General features: G+C 42.8%; 1 protein-coding gene across 1 annotated transcript in view; it reads left to right on the plus strand.

Moving 5' to 3' along the window:
- Positions 1-4,273: 4,273 nt before the first annotated feature.
- Positions 4,274-23,475, plus strand: part of CARMIL2 (capping protein regulator and myosin 1 linker 2) — a gene marked incomplete at its 5' end in the record, with an annotated part of 64,554 nt that continues 45,352 nt past the window's right edge. The window contains 13 exons of the mRNA XM_081335661.1: positions 4,274-4,313; positions 7,782-7,870; positions 10,489-10,539; positions 12,590-12,649; positions 13,831-13,952; positions 14,704-14,795; positions 16,306-16,376; positions 18,096-18,169; positions 19,209-19,284; positions 19,691-19,779; positions 20,731-20,825; positions 21,732-21,818; positions 22,154-22,263. Coding sequence (XP_081191787.1) covers positions 4,274-4,313; positions 7,782-7,870; positions 10,489-10,539; positions 12,590-12,649; positions 13,831-13,952; positions 14,704-14,795; positions 16,306-16,376; positions 18,096-18,169; positions 19,209-19,284; positions 19,691-19,779; positions 20,731-20,825; positions 21,732-21,818; positions 22,154-22,263 — 1,056 coding nt within the window. The remainder of the gene's footprint in view (positions 4,314-7,781; positions 7,871-10,488; positions 10,540-12,589; positions 12,650-13,830; positions 13,953-14,703; positions 14,796-16,305; positions 16,377-18,095; positions 18,170-19,208; positions 19,285-19,690; positions 19,780-20,730; positions 20,826-21,731; positions 21,819-22,153; positions 22,264-23,475) is intronic.

Genomic DNA, 23,475 nt, shown 5'->3' on the forward strand with positions numbered 1-23,475 from the left:
AAGGAGAATATACTGCTGTACAGCTAATAAATAATAATGATTATCCACTGCTTGCGTGAGTTTATGTGCTTTCTAGGTTTTTGGGTACTCTTCGGGGGGGTCAATTTTAGCATATATATGGGGCACATCTTGTTTTTTGGGGGGGTAGGCAGGAGAAAGTTTTTCCTATTAAAAACACTCATTTTTTTATACATCTCAATTTGTTGTCTGTTGCTTGTCCCTTTGGGGCACCTTTATGTATACAGTAACAGGAATAAGAAGTGTGCATAATTATGGAGATGTGCAACGTTCCATGATTGCATGATATTCATGCCAAAATGCAATTAAGGCTATAGTTTTTATAATAAAAGAATATTTTAGTAGGCAGGGATTGGGCATAAAATATCTGAGAGTGCCATTGAACCTGCAAACACCCTTGGATAGTACATGCAAATCCCCATTTAAAAAAATAGTTCAAAAATAGACAAAAGCTTGAGACACACCTCCATTTCTACCTAAAGCTTACACTTTTTGGCATCCTTACAAACATGCAGACTCTGGTTTGGGGCCATTTGTACTTCCTCAAAACCTGGCTGTTCTTCACAAAAATGCAGTTGAACTTTTTTCTGCCGTATAGCTTCTTCACTTAAAGCTGCTTTTAGGTTTTCCTTACTTGAGTTGCCTTGGACATGTGTTTTAATACAGAGGTCTCCAAACTTGGCAACTTTTAAGACTTGTGGACTTCAGCTCCCAGAATTCCTCAGCCAGCCATCCTGGGAGTTGGAAGTCCCCAAGTTTTAAAAGTTGCCAAGTTTGGAGATTGCCTATTTTAAGAAAATGACATTTCCCAAAACTGCTGCAGTTTCCACTTTTGCTGTCTGGAAAACTGAGCTCGGGTGATGGTGGTGGTGGTAGTCAGAAGAAATACACAAGATCTGCCATGAACATTGCAAAGCCTAATCCTGGGGTAGGCAACCTTAGCGCTCTTATGACTCGTGGACTTCAACTCCCAGAATTCCTCAGCCAGCCATGCTGGCTCAGGAATTCTGGGAGTTGAAGTCCACGAGTCATAAAAGCCAAGGTTGCCTACCCCTGGCGTAATCAATGTTTGGACTTTTCTGAATTGCTCCAGTGTTTTGCTTTGATCATTTTATTTAGTAAAACCTGGTGACGCAGAGTAGGATTGAAGCCGAGATGTCCTCATTCTAGCCGTTGTCTATCCACTGCAGGATGAAGGCTTCTTCCGCATGTTTCCAACGAATAACAGCCCTGAGCTTTCCTTGGCCAATTGGGCCCGCAATACTTGCTGACATCATCGATCCATCTTGTTTTAGGTCGCTTTCATGGATGCTTTTGATGAAGTGGGACCCATTCTATGACCTTGGTCCACCTGCCCTCAATCCTTCTTGCTATGTGATCAACCTGTTTCCCATTTGAATTCTTTTACTCTCTTGATGATACTATACTTTTGTTTGTTCTCTAATCCACATGCAGGTCTTCCCGTCTTGTCTTGTAATGTGGAGCGTGTATCTTTCCATGGCTCTTTGCACTAAGATATTATTACAAGAATATTCTGGATCATTGACAGTTAATTAACACTGTTTTCTAAGGAGATTGAACCCTAAGTCTGAGCCTTGCAAAACTAGAATAAAGAACGTACGTTCCACAGATTTTATTCCCTGCGTGCTTTTTGCTATCGTTCCTAATTCAAAAAGGGTTGCATTTTTATGCTGTATTCAAAATCAAACAGAATTCTAAGCCTAGTAAGTAGTGCAAATTTAAGAGTGTTTGTTAATTTGCTAGTAACAGAAAATAAATACGCTCTCAGAAAAAGCTTATTTGTTTCTAAGAGTCATATTGTTGCAGAGCTTTTCAATAATTAAGTAACGGAAGATGAAGCTGGACAATAATCTTAATCCACTGCTTCATATTAGTTTATCATGTGAACTCCAGGCATTATACTGTAATTAATTCAATAAGAGTGGTTAAACTTTTCAGAGCTTAATGTGATCTTTGAGCCTAGCCTGTTCTGAGATTATGAGAAAACTTCTTCGGAGATTTCTCTTGACTCCAAGTAGTCAAGATACTAAATGTTACCAGCCTTGGGGGATGGATTAAAATTCCGAGTTCACTGACTGTGTGCTGTTTGCAACTGAGCAAATTAAATACTCCATGTATCATCCATATATAGAGTCTCAGCAAATTTTTCATTAAATGTTGTGATTTCCTGTTTTGAACTTCAAAAGCAAGGTTTTGGTTTCTAAGCATATGCTACTAAGCGTGAAAAATAATCTTACTAGACCAGTTCAAAAGGCCCTATTTTTTCTACATTCCATCATATTTGGTGGTTCTTGTATAACTAAGGCAAGGTAAAATTAATTAAATTCATAGAATGTATAAGCTGAAAGGGCTCTTCTAAGATCTAATCCAAGGGTGTCCAAACATGGCTTTTAGATTTGTAGACTTCAACTCCCAGAATTCCCCAGCCAGCAATGCTGGCTAAGGAATTCTGGGAATTGTAGTCCACAAATCTTAAAAAATTGCTGAGGCTGGACATCCCTGATCTAACAAGGTTCAGTAGAGAAATTTATCTTGAGAGCTTCTGGCCCTTGCTTCAAAATCTCCAATAAAAGGGAATTCACCATTGTCTTAACAGACTTCCACTGCTTTAAAGAAAATTTACCATCAGCAAATTATTTGGTTTTCAGTCTGAATATCATTTCTTTTAAATTTATCCTGCCTTTGGTTTCAATAGAGTGGTGATTGGACCACTTGCATGCAACCACCTTTTAGAAAATTATAGATTTGTACAATACCTTTGCTCCTCTTCCAACTTAAAGGGGTCATTTCTTCAGCCATTACTCATACGGCCTGATTACTACAACCCCTTCAGCATAGTAAGTTTCCTCTGAACTTACTCTGGTTTCTCTATCCTTTAAAAGGTGGGGCCATGAAGTCTGCAGAGCTGAATGAAATTAAAGCAAATTATGCATTGTAGGAAATCTATAAAACAGTCATGAATTAATTGCCCTCCTGGATTGTTCCCAGAGCTTTTCTAGAACTGTCACACCCTAATTGTAGAAGCAGGTAGCTAGTGCTAACAGATTAACATCTAAAATGTTATCCAGAAATGGAGTACCAGAATGTACATACATACATGTATGTATGTATGTATAGAGAGAGAGGGGAGGAAGATAAAAGTTTGTCATATTTGTTAACATCTCCAAGCAGAACTAGGAAGCCTCAAATTTAGAAGAATTGAAGCTGTTTTGTCAGTAATCCAGAGACCCACCAACCAGAACCCATAGTTTAAAATATTTTTAGCATTAAAGATTTCTGAATCCAGGTGTGAGTTTTGAGAATTAAACAGTCCAACACCAACACAACTATCTAGTTCCTGGTAAACTCCAGTTTTCACAAGGATATAGAAGTTTGTTAGCTGAGTGAAAATAAAACCCTTGGTGGTTTACTGGGGCGTTTGAACAATTGGTGGATTCCAATCTGTTTTAGCTTAGTTTATATCCCAGATCATGGTGTAATTAGCTCCTGAATTCCTAAAAGGCAGCATGCCTATCCAAGAGGGGAGCATATGTAGTATTTTTTTCGTGGTTGGGAGGCCTTGCTATGAATTTGGCTTATCTTACAAGGGCAAAGTCTGGCTTTCCAGAGGCTGTTGAATTACCTCAGTAATTCCCCTCAGTAAGGAAAGAGGCTGGAACTTGTCGTTCAGCAATTTCTGGAGAGTCATTTACTCTTCCACCACTAATTGCTCTTGAAGCCTTCAACAGCTGGGGGAATAATAGAAGACAAGGGTCAAACTTGGCCCTTTTATGACTTGTGGACTTCAACTCCCAGAATTCCTCTGCCAGCTTGCTCTTGAAGCCATAAAAGGGCCAAGTTTGAAGACCCAAGGTTCAGTTTGCTGTTATGCAGGAGGGATGTGGTGCTTCAGAAGTCCTTGTTTCCATTCATCAAACGGGCTGCTTAATTAGTCATTTATCTTAATGCAATGAGCTGTTGACTTTGCATATGGTGTAGGTGGATAAGTAGCTTCCCACCTGTGGTGCTCTCCTCTCCTTATTTGCTCTTGCAAAATGCACCCTTAGTGTCTGGTTCCCTGCTCAGGGCTTACTTTAAGTTGAAGTGTCTGGAAGACAGGAAGAGGCATTTCAAGGTATGGGGAGGGGAAAAAAGGAGGTAGACAACACAAACTCTCCTCTTGTGCCTTGGTAACCTGCTGTGCCTGACGGAAACATCACTTCCTTCCAAGTAGGTCTTTGCAGAAGTTTAGAAGATGGCTGCCTCCTTCAAAGAGAGATCTGCAGAACTGCATGGTAAGCAAGTCCTTTTTTTTGTCCTAGTCATCATGAGCAAAGAAGGCCAGGAGATGGCTACAATTACTCGTCTTCAGGAGGCTAGCTTAAGAAGAAAATCCTCTATTTTTTTGGTGTCCCCATTTGATCAACTCCCCAAAAACAGAGAATTTGAGCTTAGTTTCGAAACCGACATATTTGATGGGCTTATTTGTTAAGAAGTGTGCTTGCGTGTGTGTGTGTGTGTGTGTGTGTGTGTGTGTGTGAGAGAGAGAGAGAGAGAAGGAAGATGAGCAATTTAATTAATTGAGGTTAATTGAAGTAGTCCATTTCTAATGTTCAGAAATGTTGGTTGATGTTGGTTTCTCTTGTATTATACAACTGATAACTAACTGTAGATTTAACTGGTTAGGTTCTCTCCATAAAATGTAAATGAACTAGAACAATACGAAGGTTATCAGTTCAAGGCGGCCCAAATTCAGATGATCATTAGATGGCACTAGAGAAATAATTCCAACTCTTTGCTGCTGGCTAGTGGTCATCTGGATTTTTGCAACCTGGCTCCAATAGCTCCAGGCAATTCAAATTTTCTACCTCTGTCTCTTATGCGTACCCAGGCGCTTGGGCTTCAGCCTTCAACAGCTCCCAGATAATCTCAAAACAGATAGACTCCAAAAGACTTAAGGCCAATTCCATAGTCACAAAAGGTATTTTAAGTGCAATCTCTCCCATAGAAAATCTTCTGTTGTAGGATAACATCCAATCGTCCAACAAAACGTGGTAGCGGAAAAATTGTAAGCAGTGTGCCAATTCCCTTTGATTGACAATGGTTAACATTCACTTGCATAAAACAAAGCAAAACAGGATATGGCCAATTACATCGTCAGTTTGCAGCAGTTTTTACATCTTATGGTTAAATGAAGACACACAATAGACTGATAGTTCTGGAAAGTCTAGAAAGAAGCTCATGATTCAGATGGATCCCACCCTACAGATGTTTCAGATGACCTTTGGCTAGGATGGGTATAATCCTTTTCAAGGACTGGGTGTGTTTTGATTGCTACTGACTGTGCCATCCTTGTGTCTTCTTTTATTGCTGTACTGTTTTATGTTTTCTTGCGCACCACCCAGGCTCATTGAGAATCAGGCAGTGTACAAACTGAATAAATCAATATGTTTCAAAAAATAAAAAAAGACTCACCAGATCAAGGCATAAGTGGCAGGGTTCTTATTTATGTTTTCTGACAATGCCGCGTGCTAAATGAAGGGAAAGAAGATAGCTCAAGATTTGTAGGCTAAAACTGAACCTGCCGCTTTTTTATTTTACTTTTTTTAATTTTGCACATGTAATTGTTTGAATGCAAATTACATCAGCCTGAAGATTTGCAACAATGAATTTATCTCTTCCCCATCACTGCTGTTACCTTGGGATGAGTTTTACAAGATACATGCAGCAGATAAACAAGATTTGGGCTGGGCTTGCAAAATGCATTTAACTTGGTTCCTGAACTTAAATCACACACTGTATCATTGTATCCTACTCTTTCTGAATGAACTAAGTTGTACAACCTGCTAAGTCATACGTAAAAGAACAGTTGTGCAAAGGCAGATTTTGGATCTTGAACTTACTAGGCTGAGCACAGTTAAACCACAGCACTATTCAGAATACAGAATAATACCATTCAAAGGGACCTTGGAGGACTTCTAGTCTAGCCCCCTGCTCAAGCAGGAGAGCCTATACCATTTCAGACAAGTGGCTGCCTAGTCTCTTCTTAAAAGCCCCCAGTGATGGGGGCACCCACAACCTCTGAAGGCAAGCATTATTCTTCCTATGAAAGTTCTGAGAACAGTGGCTCGTACCTTCATGACTGCCTAATTGGGCTGCTGCCGCATGGATCTACCTGATCTATCTTTGAAGACAAGTTGGAGCTTCAGGTGGATGAGATGCAGCAGCAGAAGTTCATTCTTGGTTCCTTGTCAGCTTCTGAGCTTGCTGCAAAATGCACCTCTTTCTCAACGGTGCAATGTTCCTCATCTTTTTTTTCAAAAACGTGTGTGGTTTTTTTTGTAGAAGTCAGAATGCCACGTGAGTTTATCTTTAAAGTCAACTCATTTGGCCAACTTTCAATGGCTGCTGGAATAATTTGGAATAATTCTTCCTTTGGAACAATCCTTCCACTTCTTTGGGATCACGGAGAACAGGGACCGGTTTCGTGGAGAGAAGGTCTTCCGTGGACTGGAGGCTGCGTGGTTTTGTGTGCTGCCTGCATCTCGCGGATGGGGCTTTGCTTGTTTGTGCGGACCAGTTGCGGGCATGCTGCGGCCCGGTACTGATCCACGGACCGGGGGTTGGGGACCCCTGCTTTAGAGTTTCAACACACACACACACATTTAAGACCTAGAGATATGTTTTCTCCATGGTAGCCCTAATGCTGTACAGCACCTTGTCCTGGAGATACACCTGACCCCCTCAGTGTTGACCTTCCACAAGGTCATTTAAATCATTTTATTTTGACATCCTTCCAAAGGCTGGTGTTTGGGCATTTGGTTTATTTTCTTTAAATGGCTGTTCTATGTCAGGTCTTGATTATATGCCAACTCTTGGAGTTGGGCAGCGTGCAAATAATTGTAATAAGTAAAATATCTATCTAAACAAGAAGAGGGTTTTCCAGCCCATTGGCTCATGTTCTCTGGTTACCTGCAAGCCTGGACACCTGATTTAATCAACCACAGTTAAAACAATGTAATGTCTTACCACCCAGCGAGAACTGGAAGGATGAATTCTGCAATCTTTTGTAATCCATACTGATTTCTGCACACCTGAGGATTTTGGTTTACAGTATAGGCCAGGGATCTTCAAAGTTGGCCCTTTTATGACTTGTGGACTTCAACTCCCAGAATTCCTCAGCCAGCGCGCATGCTGGCTGAGGAATTCTGGGAGTTGAAGTCCACAAGTCATAAAGAGGGCCAACTTTGAAGACCCCTGCATTAAGTGAATATCGGAAGCCAGCTAGGAAGATTACAAATGTGATCACGTGAACCCAGGACACTGCTACCAACATAAAAACATGGCAGTTGCCAGTGCCCAAATTTTGATCACGTGACCACAGGGATGCTGCAACAACCATAAGTGTGAAAAATGATCAAAATTCACCTTTTTTCCCCAGTGCCGTTGTAACTTCGAACAGTAAATTTAGCTCATTCTTCTAAGCCAAATTTCTTTAGCATTAATTTCTCCCTATATTTGATTTCAAGTTCTACTAGTTGAACTTAGTTTTCAGGAGGGCTGATGAAGTTGTAGGCCCAAATACGTGGAGACCCACATTACCTACCCATACCATAAACTAGCTAACTTTGAGTAAAAGTCAATGCTGGATCCTCCCCTACAGCAGCAAAGTATCTTTTTCTAAGAAGCCTTTGGAGGTTTCAGCTATTGTTTATTTATAACAGTTCTCCCAGTTCTGTTTATCCCTTTATGTTTTTTTTCAGGAAGCATCACTAATTTCTTAGGGACGCAGGAGTTTGTCTTACTGGATGCTCAGTTCCACATCAAGTCCAAAGTAGAGGAAATTGTCCTGGTATGTATGTGTGGTTTATTTTGTATGATCTGTCAGTTTGATGTATGTGTGGGTGTAATTCCTGTGCGGAAACAGACAACACCATGGACTTTGAAGTCCTTGAAAAAAATCATTTTTGATTGACAGCAGGGATGTATTACAATTTTAACAGAAATAATGAGTGGGGAAAAGCCCATTTGCATTCCACTGTTTGATGCTTATTGCAAACTGACACTTCCGTGTGTTTGCCCATGCATGTAATACATGCTCAATGTGAACATGTGTGCAAGAAAATCCCCAACTTACGATCATAAAGGAGCCTGAATTTTCCATTGTAAGCCATGACGTTCATACGTCAAGAGACCTATGTGGCTAGACCTTATGATTTCTTTTTTTTGCAGTGATTGTTAAGCAAATCAGTGTATTCCTATGAGTGTTTTTTTTGCCAGAAACCAGCTGAAAAGACTGAAATCTGGCAAAAAAACACATTGTAAATTGTGGTCATGTGATTGTAGCATGCTGCAACTGACCATAAAGTTGAACCACTTGCCAAGCACCCAAAATATAGTCATGTCACACAGTGTGTGTGTGTGTGTGCGCGCGCATGTGTGTGCGCGCACACAACCATAGGAACTCCAGGATCAGGTGTCATAACATCAAATGGTGGTGGTGATAGGTGTCATAACCTCAAATGATCACTAAATCATTAACAACAACTGTAGACTACGCAAATGAGACAATCACCCAGCCCCCCAAAGGAACAAAAAGACCCAAGCAATCAGCACCAGCAATCAGCACCCAGATCAGCATAGATTAACTCCAAGGATAACACCAGACCAACAATCAGGTAAAGGATACCCCCAATCAAGAAACTGCCAAAGAAGCCCAAGCAAAGAATCTCTAAGACCACCCCCACCAATACTGACAGGGCAAGCCACCCGCGCATAAACTGACGGCAAACGGCACTCCTTACTAGCACTGACAAGGTTACCTAGTTGGGTAATGAAATGTCTGAAAGCAAGCAAGCAAGCTCAGAGAGCACCAAGGACCCCTCAGTTCTCCTCCTCCTCCTCCTCCTCCTCCTCCTCCTCCCCCTCCCTCCATAAACCCCACTCTCTTCTAGCACTGAATATGTTCTCTGGTTGGGTCATGAAACATTTGCAAGAAAGCAACCAAGCTCAGAGAGCACCAAGGGCCCCTCAGTTCTCTTCCTCCTCCTCCTCCTCCTCCTCCTCCTCCTCCTCTTCCTCCTCTCTCCATAAACCCCACTCCCTTCTAGCACTGAAGATGTTCCCTGCTTGGGTCATGAAACATTTGCAAGAAAGCAACCAAGCTCAGAGAGCACCAAGGGCCCCTCATGCCAGCCCTGAGCTACAAATATTCTCCTTTACTCCGGTCACTAAATCGATTGTTAAGCAAGAACCACCTTCTAAATACAGATTATTACAAAGCTTACTCTCTCGTTCAGAAGTTAAGGGGGTCCCCAAAACACCGCGCTGTACTTCTCCAGATTTTTGTAACGTGGAACAGTATTTGCAAAGTTCAAACATCCAGAGCTTAAAGCATTTACAAGGGACCCTAGCAGATTTTACATGGAAAGTTTTAAGCAAAGGCTGAACCAGCTCAGACTGGTATCCGACGTAAAGGGAAATATCGTGCCTAATTAAAACAAAGGGAAAGCTCTTAGTGCAGCCAGATCCCTTTCCAATTTGACTGCAGTAAATTAGAGAAGAGGATTTGCATGGAGACATTTGAATCTTCCTCCAGTGGCCCCACGTTGTGAGTCACACCATGCTCCAATTGTATCTGCTCACAAGGAGCCAATTAGATGAACACAATAGCTCATATGCTACTGAGCTGTATATATTATGGAGATACGGTATTAGGAAATATCACCTCTTTCTCAGCTAAGACTTTTAAGAAGTACCGAGGAATACTATGTTATATCTGTTCTCATTTCACTACTCAGGGAAAAAAAATGGACTGGTGATGGTGAAGATCTTTTTTACCAAAGCATGTTCAGCGCATAAAGCAATTGCGTATGCCGAGCTCTTTAAATCAGTGTTTCTCAACCTTGGCAGCTTGAAGATACGAGGACTTCAACTCCCAGAATTCCCCAGCCAGCATAGCTGGCTGGGGAATTCTGGGAGTTGAAGTCCTCGTATCTTCAAGCTTCCAAGGTTGAGAAACACAGCTCTAAATCATTGAACCTGTCCCTTTTCTGGATTTTAAATGCTGGCTTAATTAATATTCACAGCAATCTTATCTCATTTATTTCCTGCTTCAAAAATGGATCCAAACTGCAGGGTGCCATAGATCGGTTCTTTTCATAATGCTTGTCCTGCCATGTGGTATGTCTTGTTTTAGAGGGTATGAAGTAGATAATCAACTCCACTGCCAGTGTGTTTACATGTTGCAAGTCTTCAACCCTTTGTGGATGTTGCATAGGAGTTTCCCTGTCAAGTCCTGGTTGATGTCAAACATGGAGACCAACCTCGACTTCATTCTACTTGGCTTTCTTTTCTTTTCTTTTCTTTTCTTTTCTTTTCTTTTCTTTTCTTTTCTTTTCTTTTCTCTCTCTCTCTCTCTCTCTCTCTCTCTCTCTCTCTCTCTCTCTCTCTCTCTCTCTCTCTCTCTAGGTTTTGATGCCTTGGCGAGCATTGGTGGCGATGGCAAAGCTTCCTCTTAAGGTATTTTAAGTCCTATTTTGTCCTTAGCATTACTGACTTAGCTACTCTTTTCTTAGTATAGTCCAGGGGTAGGCAACCTCGGCTCTTTTATGACTCATGGACTTCAACTCCCAGCTATGCTGGCTCAGGAATTCTGGGAGTTGAAGTCCATGAGTCATAAAAGAGCCGAGGTTGCCTACCCCTGGTATAGTCCTATGCAGCCACCTGCAGAAATGCAGGTGCTGGCCCTATTATTAGTCAGGTGATCAATACAGTATCGGTTTGCAACAGTGGTGAATATCTGTAGCTCAGGTGTAGGATGAGGGGGAAGGCACTTGTGGGTTGGTTTCCAGACGTTTTGTTATCAGGCTAGGCAACATCTTCAGCGGAGTTTAGGGGACGTCAGTGTTCTGTTTATAAAGGCGTTGTGTGGTCAGCAGGTCTTGTGATGGGTCAGATGTGGGTATGTCAAGTGAGGGTCTTGTGATGGGTCTGGTGTGGGTGTGAAGTTAGGGTCTTGTGATGGGTCTGGTGTGGGTGTGTCAAGTGAGGGTCTTGTAGTGGGTCTTGTGATGGGTCAGGTGTGGGTGTGTCAAGTGAGGGTCTTGTAGTGGGTCTTGTGATGGGTCAGGTGTGAGTCATCAACGAGAGTCTTGTGATGGGTTTTGTGATAGGGAGGTGACACTGACTCCCCCTAAACTCCGCTAGAGATGCTACCTAGCCTGGTAACGAAACGTTTAGAAACCAACCCACAAATTCAGAGAACGAACCTTCACCCTCAGTTAACAGAATAACGGAATTGGAAGGGACCTTGGAGGTCTTCTAGTCCAACCCTCTGCTCCAGCAGGAAGCTATGCCGTCTCAGACAAATGGTTGTCCACTCTCTTCTTAAAACCTCCAGTGTTGGAGCACCCACAACTTCTGGAGGCAAGTTGTTCCACTGATTAATTGTTCTCACTGTCAGGAAGTCCTCAACTTACAGCCATTCTTTTAGTGAAAGAGCTGAAAAAAGTGACTTATGACTGGTATTCACACTTATGACTGTTGCAGCATCCCCAGGGTCAGGCGATCAAACTTTGTGTACTTGGCAACTAGCGTGTATTTATGACAGTTGCACTGTCCCCGGAATTATGTGATCATCATTTGTAACCATTCCAGATGGCTTCTGATAAGCAAAGTGAATGGGGATGCCAATTCTCTTAACAACTCCATGATTCACTTAACAAATGCAGTGAGTTGTTTACCAGCTGTGGCAAGGAAGATCGTGAAATGGAGCAAAAACTCACAACAACTGCCTCGCTTAGCAACTGACATTTTGGGCCCAATGGACGATCACTTGACTATGAGTCAGCAGTGTGCATCAGCAACCAAAAAAGCTAATTACAGTCCTGGGTTGTATAGACAGAGGCATAGAATCAAGATCATGTGAGGTATTAGTACCACTTTATAAAACCCTAGTAAGTCCACACCAGGAATACTGCAGCCAATTTTGGTCACCATACTACAAAAAAGATGATGAGAGTTTGGAAAAAATTCAGAGAAGAGCAACTAAGATGATCAAAGGCCTGGAGGCCAAAACATGAAGAACAGCTACAGGACCTGGGCTTGGCTAGTCTAAAGAAAAGAAGAAATAGGGGAGACAAGATAGCAGTGTCCCAGTATCTGAGGGGCTGCCACAAGGCAGAGGGGGCCAAGTTGTTCTCCAAAGCACCAGAGGGAAGGATGAGAAACAATGGAAACTGCTCAAGGAGAGAAGCAACCTGGAATTAAGGGGAAACTGCCTGACAGTGAGGACAATCAACCAGTTGAACAGCCTACCCCCAGAAATCGTGGGCTGGAGATCTTTAAGAAAAGATTAGACAATCACCTGTTTGAGACAGTGTAGGTTCTCCTGCTTAAGAGGGGGGCTGGACTAGAAGACCTCCAAGATCCCTTCTAGTTCTATTCTATTCTATTGTCATGAGTTGGGAACTACCTGTATAGGTTTCAGCTTTCTCTTTAAAATGTTTAGCTCTCTGCTTGTTATGCCAAATGCATGCGTGGAATAACACTCGTCCCTTTCTCTTTGCAGATCCAAGTTAGCTTCAGCTTCCTAGCTGTGCAGTTTATCCAAATGAGAGAAGCGAAAAAGGTAAGTTGAGGTTGGGGAATGGACTGTGAGATCTCCTTCCTCCTCTATAAAATAGGCTTTTCTCCCACCCCTGCTTGTTGAGTCGATGGTCTCTTCTTGGGTAAAACCCTTTTGTTTCCTATAGAAAATGTTCCAAAGAAATTGTCATAAGAATTTGCATATGATCCGATCTCCAATCTTTGCTTGCAACAGTACAAGACATTTTTTTAAAAAATAAATAAATTGCAGCCTTCTCCTTGGCAGCTCCGGACATCTTCATTGTTGTTCACTTGTCTTCACTTTCTTTTTGAGCACCAATGACGCACAGACATTTAAGGGATGGGAATATTTTCATGGCACTAGAAATGAAGTAAGTAGAAGCATTGGTCTAGCTCAGGGGTAGGCAACCTCGGCTCTTTTATGACTCATGGACTTCAACTCCCAGAATTCCTGAGTCAGCATAGCTGACTCAGGAATTCTGGGAGTTGAAGTCCATGAGTCATAGAAGAGCCGAGGTTGCCTACCCCTGGTCTAGCTGATGACTGCAGGAAAAGGCACAAGAGACAGGGTGCCCAGAACTCTTAAGAGCCCTGACATTCAACAGTCAGTCTAATCTCATTGAAATTGCAAATGTCCAGGAGCGAAAGGCCACCAGTGCCTTTTAGAATAAAATTGTATGCCTTCTACTCATTAAGAAATCAAGCCCAGGAACACAGCATTTCCTTACAATCTAAGGGATGGTTGACTTAGCTTAATGTTGCTGGCAGCCATGGCTGAAATCACCTGGTGTTTGGGAGACGGCTGTTTCCAGCCTGCCTTGAAACTCTAGAACAGTGTTTCCCAACTTTAACAACTCTAAAATGTGTGGACTTCAACTCCCCATGCTGGCTGGGAAGTTCGGGAATGGTCATTAAACGAACCCAGCTTGCCCCCTTGATTTGGTTTGTGGGAAGCTGGCTGGGAAGATCACAAATGGTGATCACATGACAACAGGATGCTGCAACCATTATAAATGCATGTCAGTTGCTAAGCACCCAAATTTTGATTATACGACTCGGAGGATGCTGCAGCAGTTGCAAGGACCGATCATAAGTCGCAATTTTCAGCGGTGTTGTTACTTCGAACGGCCACTAAACAAATGGCTGTAAGCCGAGAATTACCTGTACTGGCTTCTCATATTTCTTCCCCCTCAATCTGTCCAGATTGTGATAGAAACTGACACCTCTTCCTTTGAGTTTGACTTCCTGTCATCGGACAATCTGGAACAAGCAGTCAGTCACATGATTACATCACTCAAAAAGGTTTTTCCAGGATCCTCACCTGGGTAAGGAGTTGGCTGGGATGATAAACCAGTAAAGATGTCCCAAAGCTGCTTTTCCAAAAGGCAACTGGACTTTCTTAGTTTTTTTTCCTTCTTCAGAACTTCTTTTCAGAACTTCTTCAGTTCTGAAGAAGCTTCTTGGATGAGAAGTTCTTGGATGAGAAGTTCTTGGATGAAGAAGCTTCTGAAGAAGTTCTGAAGAAACTCCTTGGAGGAGAAGTGAAATGTTTTCAAGGGAAAAAAACAAAGTCCAGTTGCTTTTTTGGAAAAAGCACCTTTGGGACAACCATGACCTAGAAGATGATTGAGAATCTCCATAGACATACAACCACTAAAGATGGAATCTAGGGATGCCCATTTGAAGCACGCCCGTTGATACCTTGGTTTTCCAGATCTTGTTGAATTACAGCTCTCCGCATTCTTGTTCCCTAGCCATGTAACAAGGGCTGATGATAACCAAAGTTCTCTCCTCTGTGTTAGAAAATTCTATTCAGAAGGGATGGTTTAGATGTTGTGACTAAGGCTAAGATTGAACAGGCCCACCTTTTAATTATTCAATACAATATTTATATCTTCTGATATCAAAGCCATTGTGAAGGATTAGAAATTTAGAAGGAACATGTTTTCAAAAGGCAGTAGTTTCTCTCATCCGACTCAGAAGGAAGAAGCTCTGAAATATAAAATGGTACTCAGCACTTTTTTTTAATAAAATGATTTCTTTCATGCAAATTTAATCACTCTCTTGATGTTACAGAGATCTCCTCCAGAATGCCTCTCCCAGCTTGCTTGCAAGAATCCAAGGGATGATTGATTCCTTGGAAGAAGCATGGAAAGAAAGTCCTTGTGGTAATTCAACTATATGGAAATTAATGGGGAGGGGGAGAGAAATATTTCAAGTAATAGTCGATCCAAGTGGCAATTAGAGAACAGTTGATCTCAATGCATGGTTAAAGTGGTGATAAAGCTATATCATTATTCCCTGAAACTGGGGTAAGTTTCTTGAAGAAGGAATAGATAACCCAAGAGCCTCCAAAATGGTTGGGACTACAACTTCTTAATACTCTCTCCAAGGGAATTGTAGCTGAGGAGAGTCAGCATCTAAATAGCCTTGAAGGTACCATGTACCTAGTCCCCTTGACTTAATGCACAAATGTGTTGTTGATATCTTTCTCAAAATCTTTTTTATAAATAAATAAATAAATAAATAAATAAATAAATGTATGTTACTGTCCAGTCTGAACTTCCACATGCTTCCTGAAGCAGAACGTCTAGGTGTGCCACAAGATCTTAATGACCTTCAGTTTGGAAATACTGCTAAGCTTCTGAACTGTTTTCCTTCCCCTGCTCTACTCTTTGGAAAGCATTTTAAGCAAAGTTTTCTGTCTGTATTCATCTCAGAAGCACCTACAAAAGTAACTGGGGGGTGGGGGGGGCCTTCTGGGCTGAAAGGATTTGCCGGTGACACCACTGTTGCCCAGAGGACTCCCAGTTGCCAACAGTACAGGTAATCCTCAACTTACGACCACAGTTGAGCCCAACATTGCTGCTGCTAAGTGAAACATTTGTTAAGCGAGTTATGCCCCATTTTACGACTTTTCTTGCTACTGTTGTCAAGTGGATCACTACAATTGTTAACTTAGTGACACGGTTCTTAAGTGATTCTGGCGCCCCCTCCCCCCCCCATTGACTTTGCTTGTCAGAAGGTCACAAAAGGAGATCACATGACCCCGGGATGTTGCAACCCTCATGAATATGAGTCAGTTGCCAAGCCTGATCACCTGACCGTGGGGGATGCCGCAACGGGTCGTAAGTGTGAAAAGCAGTCATACATCACGTTTTTCAAGGCCATTGTAACTTAGAACGGTCACTAAGTGAGCTATTGTAATTTGAGGGCTGCCTGTAATGCAATCTTTGAGGAGGGTCCTTTCATGTCCCTGATAAGCGAGTGCGACTCTGGGAACTGAATCCGTCTCCCAAGGGCTCTTGAGAATGCATTAGTTACAACTGCATTGTACTCTTATTTAGTATCCTTTCGGGGATCTTTAGATCAATTGATGGCTCTCTGTAAAGTTATACTCACTAGAGAAGAGCCTAATGCTGGGAAAGATTGAGGGCAAGAGAAGAAGGGGACGACAGAGAACGAGGTGGCTGGATGGAGTCACTGAAGCAGTAGGCGTGAGCCTAAAGGGACTCCAGAAGATGGTAGAGGACAGGAAGGTCTGGAGGAACGTTGTCCATGGGGTCGCGATGCATCGGACACAACTTCGCAGCTAACAACAACAACAACAACAATAACAAAGTTATACAAGCTCTTCCCCTGCCTTCTACAACAATTGCCATCTTTTCACACTTGCAGGTGGATTCTCAGAGACCTACGCTGCCCTCTGCGATTACAGTGGCCTTTCTGCCCAAGAGGAAATCCAGTGGGTAAGGTGGCATGCTAGAAAAAAGATGAGTCATTCTTAGCTCAAGCCAGAAACACGAGAAGAATTTGGGGCCTTGTAGAACCACCAACTTCTTCGCTTTCTCTGGCTTGGTGTATCAACCCAGAATCCAGGCAAGGATCGCTTTTGGTTGAGACCCAGACATCCTTGCTGTGAATTTTTCAAAAGGTTGGAGACGGTCCATTTATTGCCTTTGGGAATGGGAGTGCCTGCGCCTTTACCACAGTTTCTCTTGTCAACCAGTTAAGTTCTTTGAAAGGTTCAGGGATAGAGGATTTGAGGTTTGACGTTCCGAAATTACTACTTCTGCCAAGATCAATTACACACAGATTTTCTTCGGGGTAAAGGTGGAACGTACGTGGCAAATTTGTCTGCTAGACCCGATAAGAAATTAGCTCAAGAATGCCGTTGGGGAGGGGAAAAAATCAGCATTGTGTTTTTATTTCACCCTCCTTATTTACAGAAATATAAGGTGCTGCTTTTAGGGACGCGGTGGCTCAGTGGGTTAGGACGCTGAGCTTGTCGATCAGAAAGTCGGCAGTTTGGCGGGTCGAATCCCGAGTGCCGCGTAGCAGAGTGAGCGCCTGTTACTCGTCCCAGCTTCTGCCAACCTAGCAGTTCGAAAGCACGTAAAAATGCAAGTAGAAAAATAGGGACCACTACGGTGGTGGGAAGGTAACAGCGTTCCGTGCGCCTTTGGCGTCTAGTCATGCCGGCCACATGACCACGGAGACGTCCTCGGACAAGCGCTGGCTCTTCGGCTTTGAAACGGAGATGAGCACCGGCCCCTAGAGTCAGAAACGACTAGCATGCATGTGCGGGGGGATCTTTACCTTTACCTTTAAGGTGCTGCTTTTAGCACTTTGCCTACCACATTTTAGCGGTATGCCTACAAAGTAGATGTTCTCTCAGGCCTTCAGGTGGGTCCTTAGGGAACCCCTGGCAGTTTTAACATTGTAGGGAGCTTCAGTTGTCCAGATTTATAGGCTCTTCGTTTTTGTTATTTTCAATTTTGAGGGAGGTCATTGGGCAGTCTTTTTTCTCTCCTAAACAAACTTTGCCTTTAGAACTCAGTGGAGCATGAGAAGTAGTCATGTAGAGCTGACTTGTATCCGGCAGCAGAGATGAGTCAGGGGAAGATGGAGAGAAAGCGACGAACGCACAGTTGGGGTCAACCTGACCTCCTTCGCAGGAGGGATGAAACAAATGGCTTGAGGTCAGAACGGAATAGCAGAGTTGGAAGGGACCCTGGGGGGGGTTCTTCTTGTCCAACCCCCTCCTCAAGCACAAGGCCCATTTCAGAAAAGCAGGTGTCCATTCTTTTCTTAAAAGCCTCCAGCGACCGAGAACCCACCACTTCTGAAGGCAAAGCCGTTCCACTGGTTGATTGTTCTAACTGTCAGGGAGTTTCTCCTTAGTTCTAGGTTGCTTCTCTCCTTGATTAGTTTCCATCCGTTGCTCCTTGCCCTGCCTTCAGGTTCTTTGGAGAATAAGTAGACCTCGTCTTTTCTGTGACAGCCCCTCAAGTCCTGGAACGCTGCTATCAAGTCACCCCCATAGCCCTTCTTTTCACTAGAAAATGTCTTTTCAATTTTCACAAGGTCGTTTCAAATCACTCGGGTGCTCAGCAAAGATAGCGACTGTTCACTGATCACAAATTCTTATTGATATTAAGAGAAGACTTTCTCTCTCTCTCTCCCAGGATGTGGATAATATTTATCGTGCCCGGGGATGCAGAGAATTCAACCTCTTGGATTTCAACCATCTGCCCAGCCAGTGAGTCTCTATCAAAGAATGCTGGGGTAGCGGATGGGCTTAGATGTGCAAAGCTGGAGTTTGTGCGACAGCAATCGTGAAAGAGTGTTCAAATAAGCTGAAACACCTACAATCCCCAATTCCATTTGTTGCTTTGCCAAAGGAAGCAGAATTCTAGCCTTCCATGGGGAGTCCTCAATTTACGACTGCAATTGGGACCAGAATTTCTATTGCTAAGCAAGGCAGTTGCTAAGGGAGTAACACACACACACACACACACCGATTTTACAACCTTTTTTTGCCATGTCGTTAAGCAATTCACTACAGCGGTTAAGTGAGCGACGCAGTTTTTAAACGAATTCAGCTCACCCCACTGGCTTTGCTGGCTGTGAAGTTTGCAAATGGCAATCACACGTCCAAGCATGCTGCAACCATAAACAAATGCCAGTTGCTGGGGTGGGGGTGGGGTGGGGGCTGAATTTTGATCATGCGGAAGCTGCAATGGGCAGACATAAGTCCCTTTTTTCAGTGCCACTGTAACTTTTAGCGCTAAGTGAAATGATTGTAAGTCACAGACTAGCTGTATTTGAGTAGAGGTCTTCGACTAAGGTAACACTACAGCTTTTTAATTCTCAACCCCTTAGCAAAGCTAAGGAGGGGATCATGCAAATCGTCTGTTTGGTTGATGGGTATCTGGATATGCCACAGAGAGGTAAATCACATCCCTGTTTGACCAAACAGGAGTTGTTCTTTATATTTGCAGGACAGCCTAAAGTCAAGTAACATAATAGAATAATAGGGCTGGAAGGTGACCTTGGAGGTCCTCTAGTCCAACCCCTCTGCTCAAATAGGAGACCCTATACCATTCCAGACAATTGGCTGTCTCATCTCTTCTTTAAAACCTCCAACGATGGAGCACCCACCATTTTAGGAGGCAACCCGTTCCACTGGTTAATTGTTCTCACTGTGGTTTGATGAGAGTCTTCCTGCACTGCTGTCTTAGTTACAACTCTTTCCTACGGACACTGAGATTATGTACATTGCTTTCATTTTTCTGCAGAGATGTCGCCCTTTGTGTGGCCAGCTTATCGTTTAATCAGTGGTTTACAAAGCTAAGTTGCAAAGACTTCAAACTGGTGAGTGCAGCCAAGAGACCTAAACCCACCCATCTCCCATCTAAACAGGTTTAATCCTAATCACGTTTAGCACGTTGTATAAAAAGCATCTTGATGAGCTAAGATTATTGTGTGGAAAAGGTTACAGTCTCTCTGAAATAAAATAAGTTTTAATGTTCCCATAAACCAGCCCAGGATGGGATAATGATCAGAAGGGAAAATGAGAGAATAGATGAAGTTGGATAGAAATGCAATAGGGGTTTTCAATACTGATTATTGATTATTAACCTGCCGTAGACCAGTAAAAGGTCAAGAAGTGCTTGGCCATTCTTTGATCACAACTTTCAATCTTTTTCGTAACTTTTCCCTGTGCTTTCATTTCTTAGCTTTGTCTGGGTGTGGCTCTTTTCATTTTTCTTTACAACAGAGTCAGGTTATTTTGGAGGAGATTCTTCTGGCCCTGAGAAAATCAGTGACTTTGAAAGAGTTGGAACTGGAAAACTGTGGTTTAAAAAGGTAAGCAAAGGGGTCTGAACCACAGCTCCCATAGAAATTTAAGAAATAAAATTCTAGCTGCGGTAAAATGTGGAAGCTTTTCTGAAAAGTGAGTTTGCTTTAGAGTAAACAACTAAGAGATCCAAAAATTTAAAGCAAACCGTAGTCGAAGAAGCACTGCAGTTATTCAGAGGTGAGTAAAACTATCTTAGAGGGACGCGGTGGCTCAGTGGGTTAGGACGCTGAGCTTGTCGATCAGAAGGTCGGCAGTTTGGCGGGTCGAATCCCGAGTGCCGCGTAGCAGAGTGAGCGCCTGTTACTCGTCCCAGCTTCTGCCAACCTAGCAGTTCGAAAGCACGTAAAAATGCAAGTAGAAAAATAGGGACCACTACGGTGGGAAGGTAACAGCGTTCTGTGCGCCTTTGGCGTCTAGTCATGCCGGCCACATGACCACGGAGACGTCCTCGGACAAGCGCTGGCTCTTCGGCTTTGAAACGGAGATGAGCACCGGCCCCTAGAGTTGGAAACGACTAGCACGCATGTGCGGGGGAACCTTTACCTTTACCTTTACCTTTAAAACTATCTTGGAAAATAACTAAACAAAAGAACTTCAACCCACAAAATCAAAACAAAGCTATTTAATGAAATAGAATGAATCATTGCTATTAGTAGTAGTAGCAGCAGTAAAATTTGTATACCGGCTGAGTCCCAATGACTCTGGGCAATTCAACAAATTTTATTTGTTTTACTTTTACACATGGCTGCATTATAGTTTTGGAGAAATCAGAATACTGTATTTTCAGTTATTTCATGCTGTGCACAAATGCAGACCATCCACACCACTCAAAAACTCATGCACAGCTCCTTGAAGGAGGAAGCAAACTCCAGACAACTACAAATATTTGCCCACAGCCTTGTATATCTCTCTTCATGGATTTCTTGTCATTGTGTGAAATTGTCTCTCTTTTGTAGTGACTTTGCTCAGCAGATGGCCCTTGTCCTTCAAGAATATCCAGACTCTGCATTAAACAGCCTTAATCTCTCTAGAAACCTCCTGGAGGACCGAGGTAGGACATTCCCAATGTCTCAGCAGATGCTTTGAAGTAGGATTTCCCATAATCTGGCCATAAAAATGGATTGGATTCATCACTTGTTGTTGTTGTTAGCTGAGAAGTCGTGTCTGACCCATCGTGATCCCATGGACAACGTTCCTCCAGGCCTTCCTGTCCTCTACCATCTTCTGGAGTCCATTTAAGCTCATGCCTACTGCTTCGGTGACTCCATCCAGCCACCTCATTCTCTGTCGTCCCCTTCTTCTACTGCCCTCAATCTTTCCCAGCATGAGGCTCTTCTCCAGTGAGTCCTTCCTTCTCACTAGGTGGCCAAAGTATTTGAGTTTCAGCTTCAGGATCTGGCCTTCTAAAGAGCAGTCAGGGTTGATCTCCTCTAGGACTGACCGGTTTGATTGCCTTGCAGTCCAAGGGACTCGCAGGAGTCTTCTCCAACACCATAGTTCAAAGGCTTCAATTCTTTGGCGCTCAGCCTTTCTTATGGTCCAACTTTCGCTGCCATACATTGTGGATTCATCACTACTGTTCAGCTTTTCAACTATCATATGATTAAAATGGAATGATAGAAATGGTTCTGAACTTGCTGGTGGGGTTCTACAGTTGGTGCCATCTTTCCCCACACATTGGAGGGTGCCCACCATGAAGGAGCCTGTTGTAGAGTTGGTTCTATGTTGATCAGATCTAGGGAGATCCAGGTTCAAGCCCACAATTAGACATGGAAAACTACTGAGAGAATAATGAGGCCAATTATGGTAGAATCTCATATGGGTGTATGCATCTGTATGAGTTTGCTCATATAGTCTTCACTATAGAAACCTGTGGTACGCTATAAGCAGATAACTATAAATGGTGGATTACACCATCTCTATGACTTATCTCTGGTTGACTTTACTCTGCCTACAGGTATAATTGCTCTAAGCCAGACCTTCGAGCAAAGGAACAAGGGTTTTCATTCCTTGAACTTCGCAAGGACTTGTGTGACTCAGAAAGGTAAACCCCATCCTTGTTCTTCTCTACAAAGGTTCTAATGATGAACTCCCTCTGTCTGAAATCCATAAACTCTCTTTTTCATTGGATCACTATTGCTGCTTTACTGTGAGATCTCTTACCATGACCGAAGGCCTTCTACTTGTACAAACTATAGCTTGTTCAGCGTATGTTTAAATCCAACACTGTGCACATTCCATCCTCAAACTTTTCTCTAAAATTATTTCTTCTGGGAGGAAGTTCTGAAGAAAATTCTCTTTCATGAAATTGATTGAGCCCTGGGGAATTTCTCTGCCCAGCAATATTCCTAACATGATTTTTTTACTGTCTCTTGCCAGGAATGATGGCCTTATGTCTATCTTTCATCAACAATGGACAATTCAGAACCAGCCTGTCCCATCTGGATCTCTCTGGAAACCCAGGAAGTTTGCTGGCTGAAGGTGGAAATGTAAGTGTGAATGGCTTTTGGGAGCAGTTTAACAAATAAGTCTGCTTTCTTCACTCCTTAGGACAGAGAAATCCTAGTTCTCAACTTTAAAGCAGTCATCCTAGCCATTTTTGGTGGCCAAGTGAGCTGCCAGGGGGTGTGAGCTGCCATATTCAGTCTCACAACCCAAACTCAGATTTCTTCATCCTGCACATGCCTTCTGGCAGTTGGGACTAGATGAGTAGACTTCAATCTAGTGACAATGGATCTTAGAGAAGAAGGGTTGAATCATCTCAGCTCTTTGGAGTTTCAGACTTTGGACCCCAGTTCTTCACTGGTAAATCCATCATCACATGAGAGGTTTTCTTTCTCCAAATACAAAAAGAATCAAGACAAGATGACAAAGCCACGAGGAGCCTGAAAGATAGTAAACACTCTTTTTTTCCCAATGCAGGTAGTCCTTGACTTAGAACAGTTCATTCAGTGACCATTTAAAATTACAACAGCATTGGAAAAGTTACTTAGGACTGTTTTTCACACTTACGACCTTTGCAGCATCCCCGTGATCATGTGATCAAAAATCAGAAGCTTGGCAACTGACTCACAATTTATAACGGTCGCAGCGTCCTGGGCTCATGTGATCACCTTTGGCAACCTTCTGGCAAGCAAAGTCAATGGGGAAGCCAGATTGATTTAACAACCGTGTCACTAACTTAACAACTGCAGTGACTCACGTAACAACTGTGGCAAGAAAGGTCATAAAATGAGGCAAAACTCACTGAACAAGTGTCTCACTTAAGCAACAGAAATTTTGGGTCTCAGCTGTGGTTGTTAGCCAAGGATTACCTGTAATATCAGAAGAGTCTTTTTGGAGAACCAGATCTTGATGCTTAGTCTCAAATAATGTAATGGGAAGGCACCCAGTCCCTTCTAGGAAAGATATTCCAAAGTCTTGTTGCCCCAGTCTTGTTTTTTCATCCCTCCATTCAATTAAGTTGATAAGAGGATGACTTTATGTGCCGAATGGAATATATACAGGTCATCCTTGACTTACGAGCAGAAATTTCTGTTGCTAAGTCAGAAATCAAGTGAGTTTGCCCTATCTGATGACTTTTCTTGCCACATTTGTCAAAGGAATCACTGTAATATCCTTGTTAAGTGAATCTGGCTTTGCTTGTCAGAAGGTCACAAAAGGGAATTACCTGACCCTGGGATGCTGCAACTGTCATAAAT

The sequence above is a fragment of the Vipera berus genome (assembly GCF_964194415.1).
Source record: "Vipera berus genome assembly, chromosome: 10".
Taxonomy (NCBI): domain Eukaryota; kingdom Metazoa; phylum Chordata; class Lepidosauria; order Squamata; family Viperidae; genus Vipera; species Vipera berus.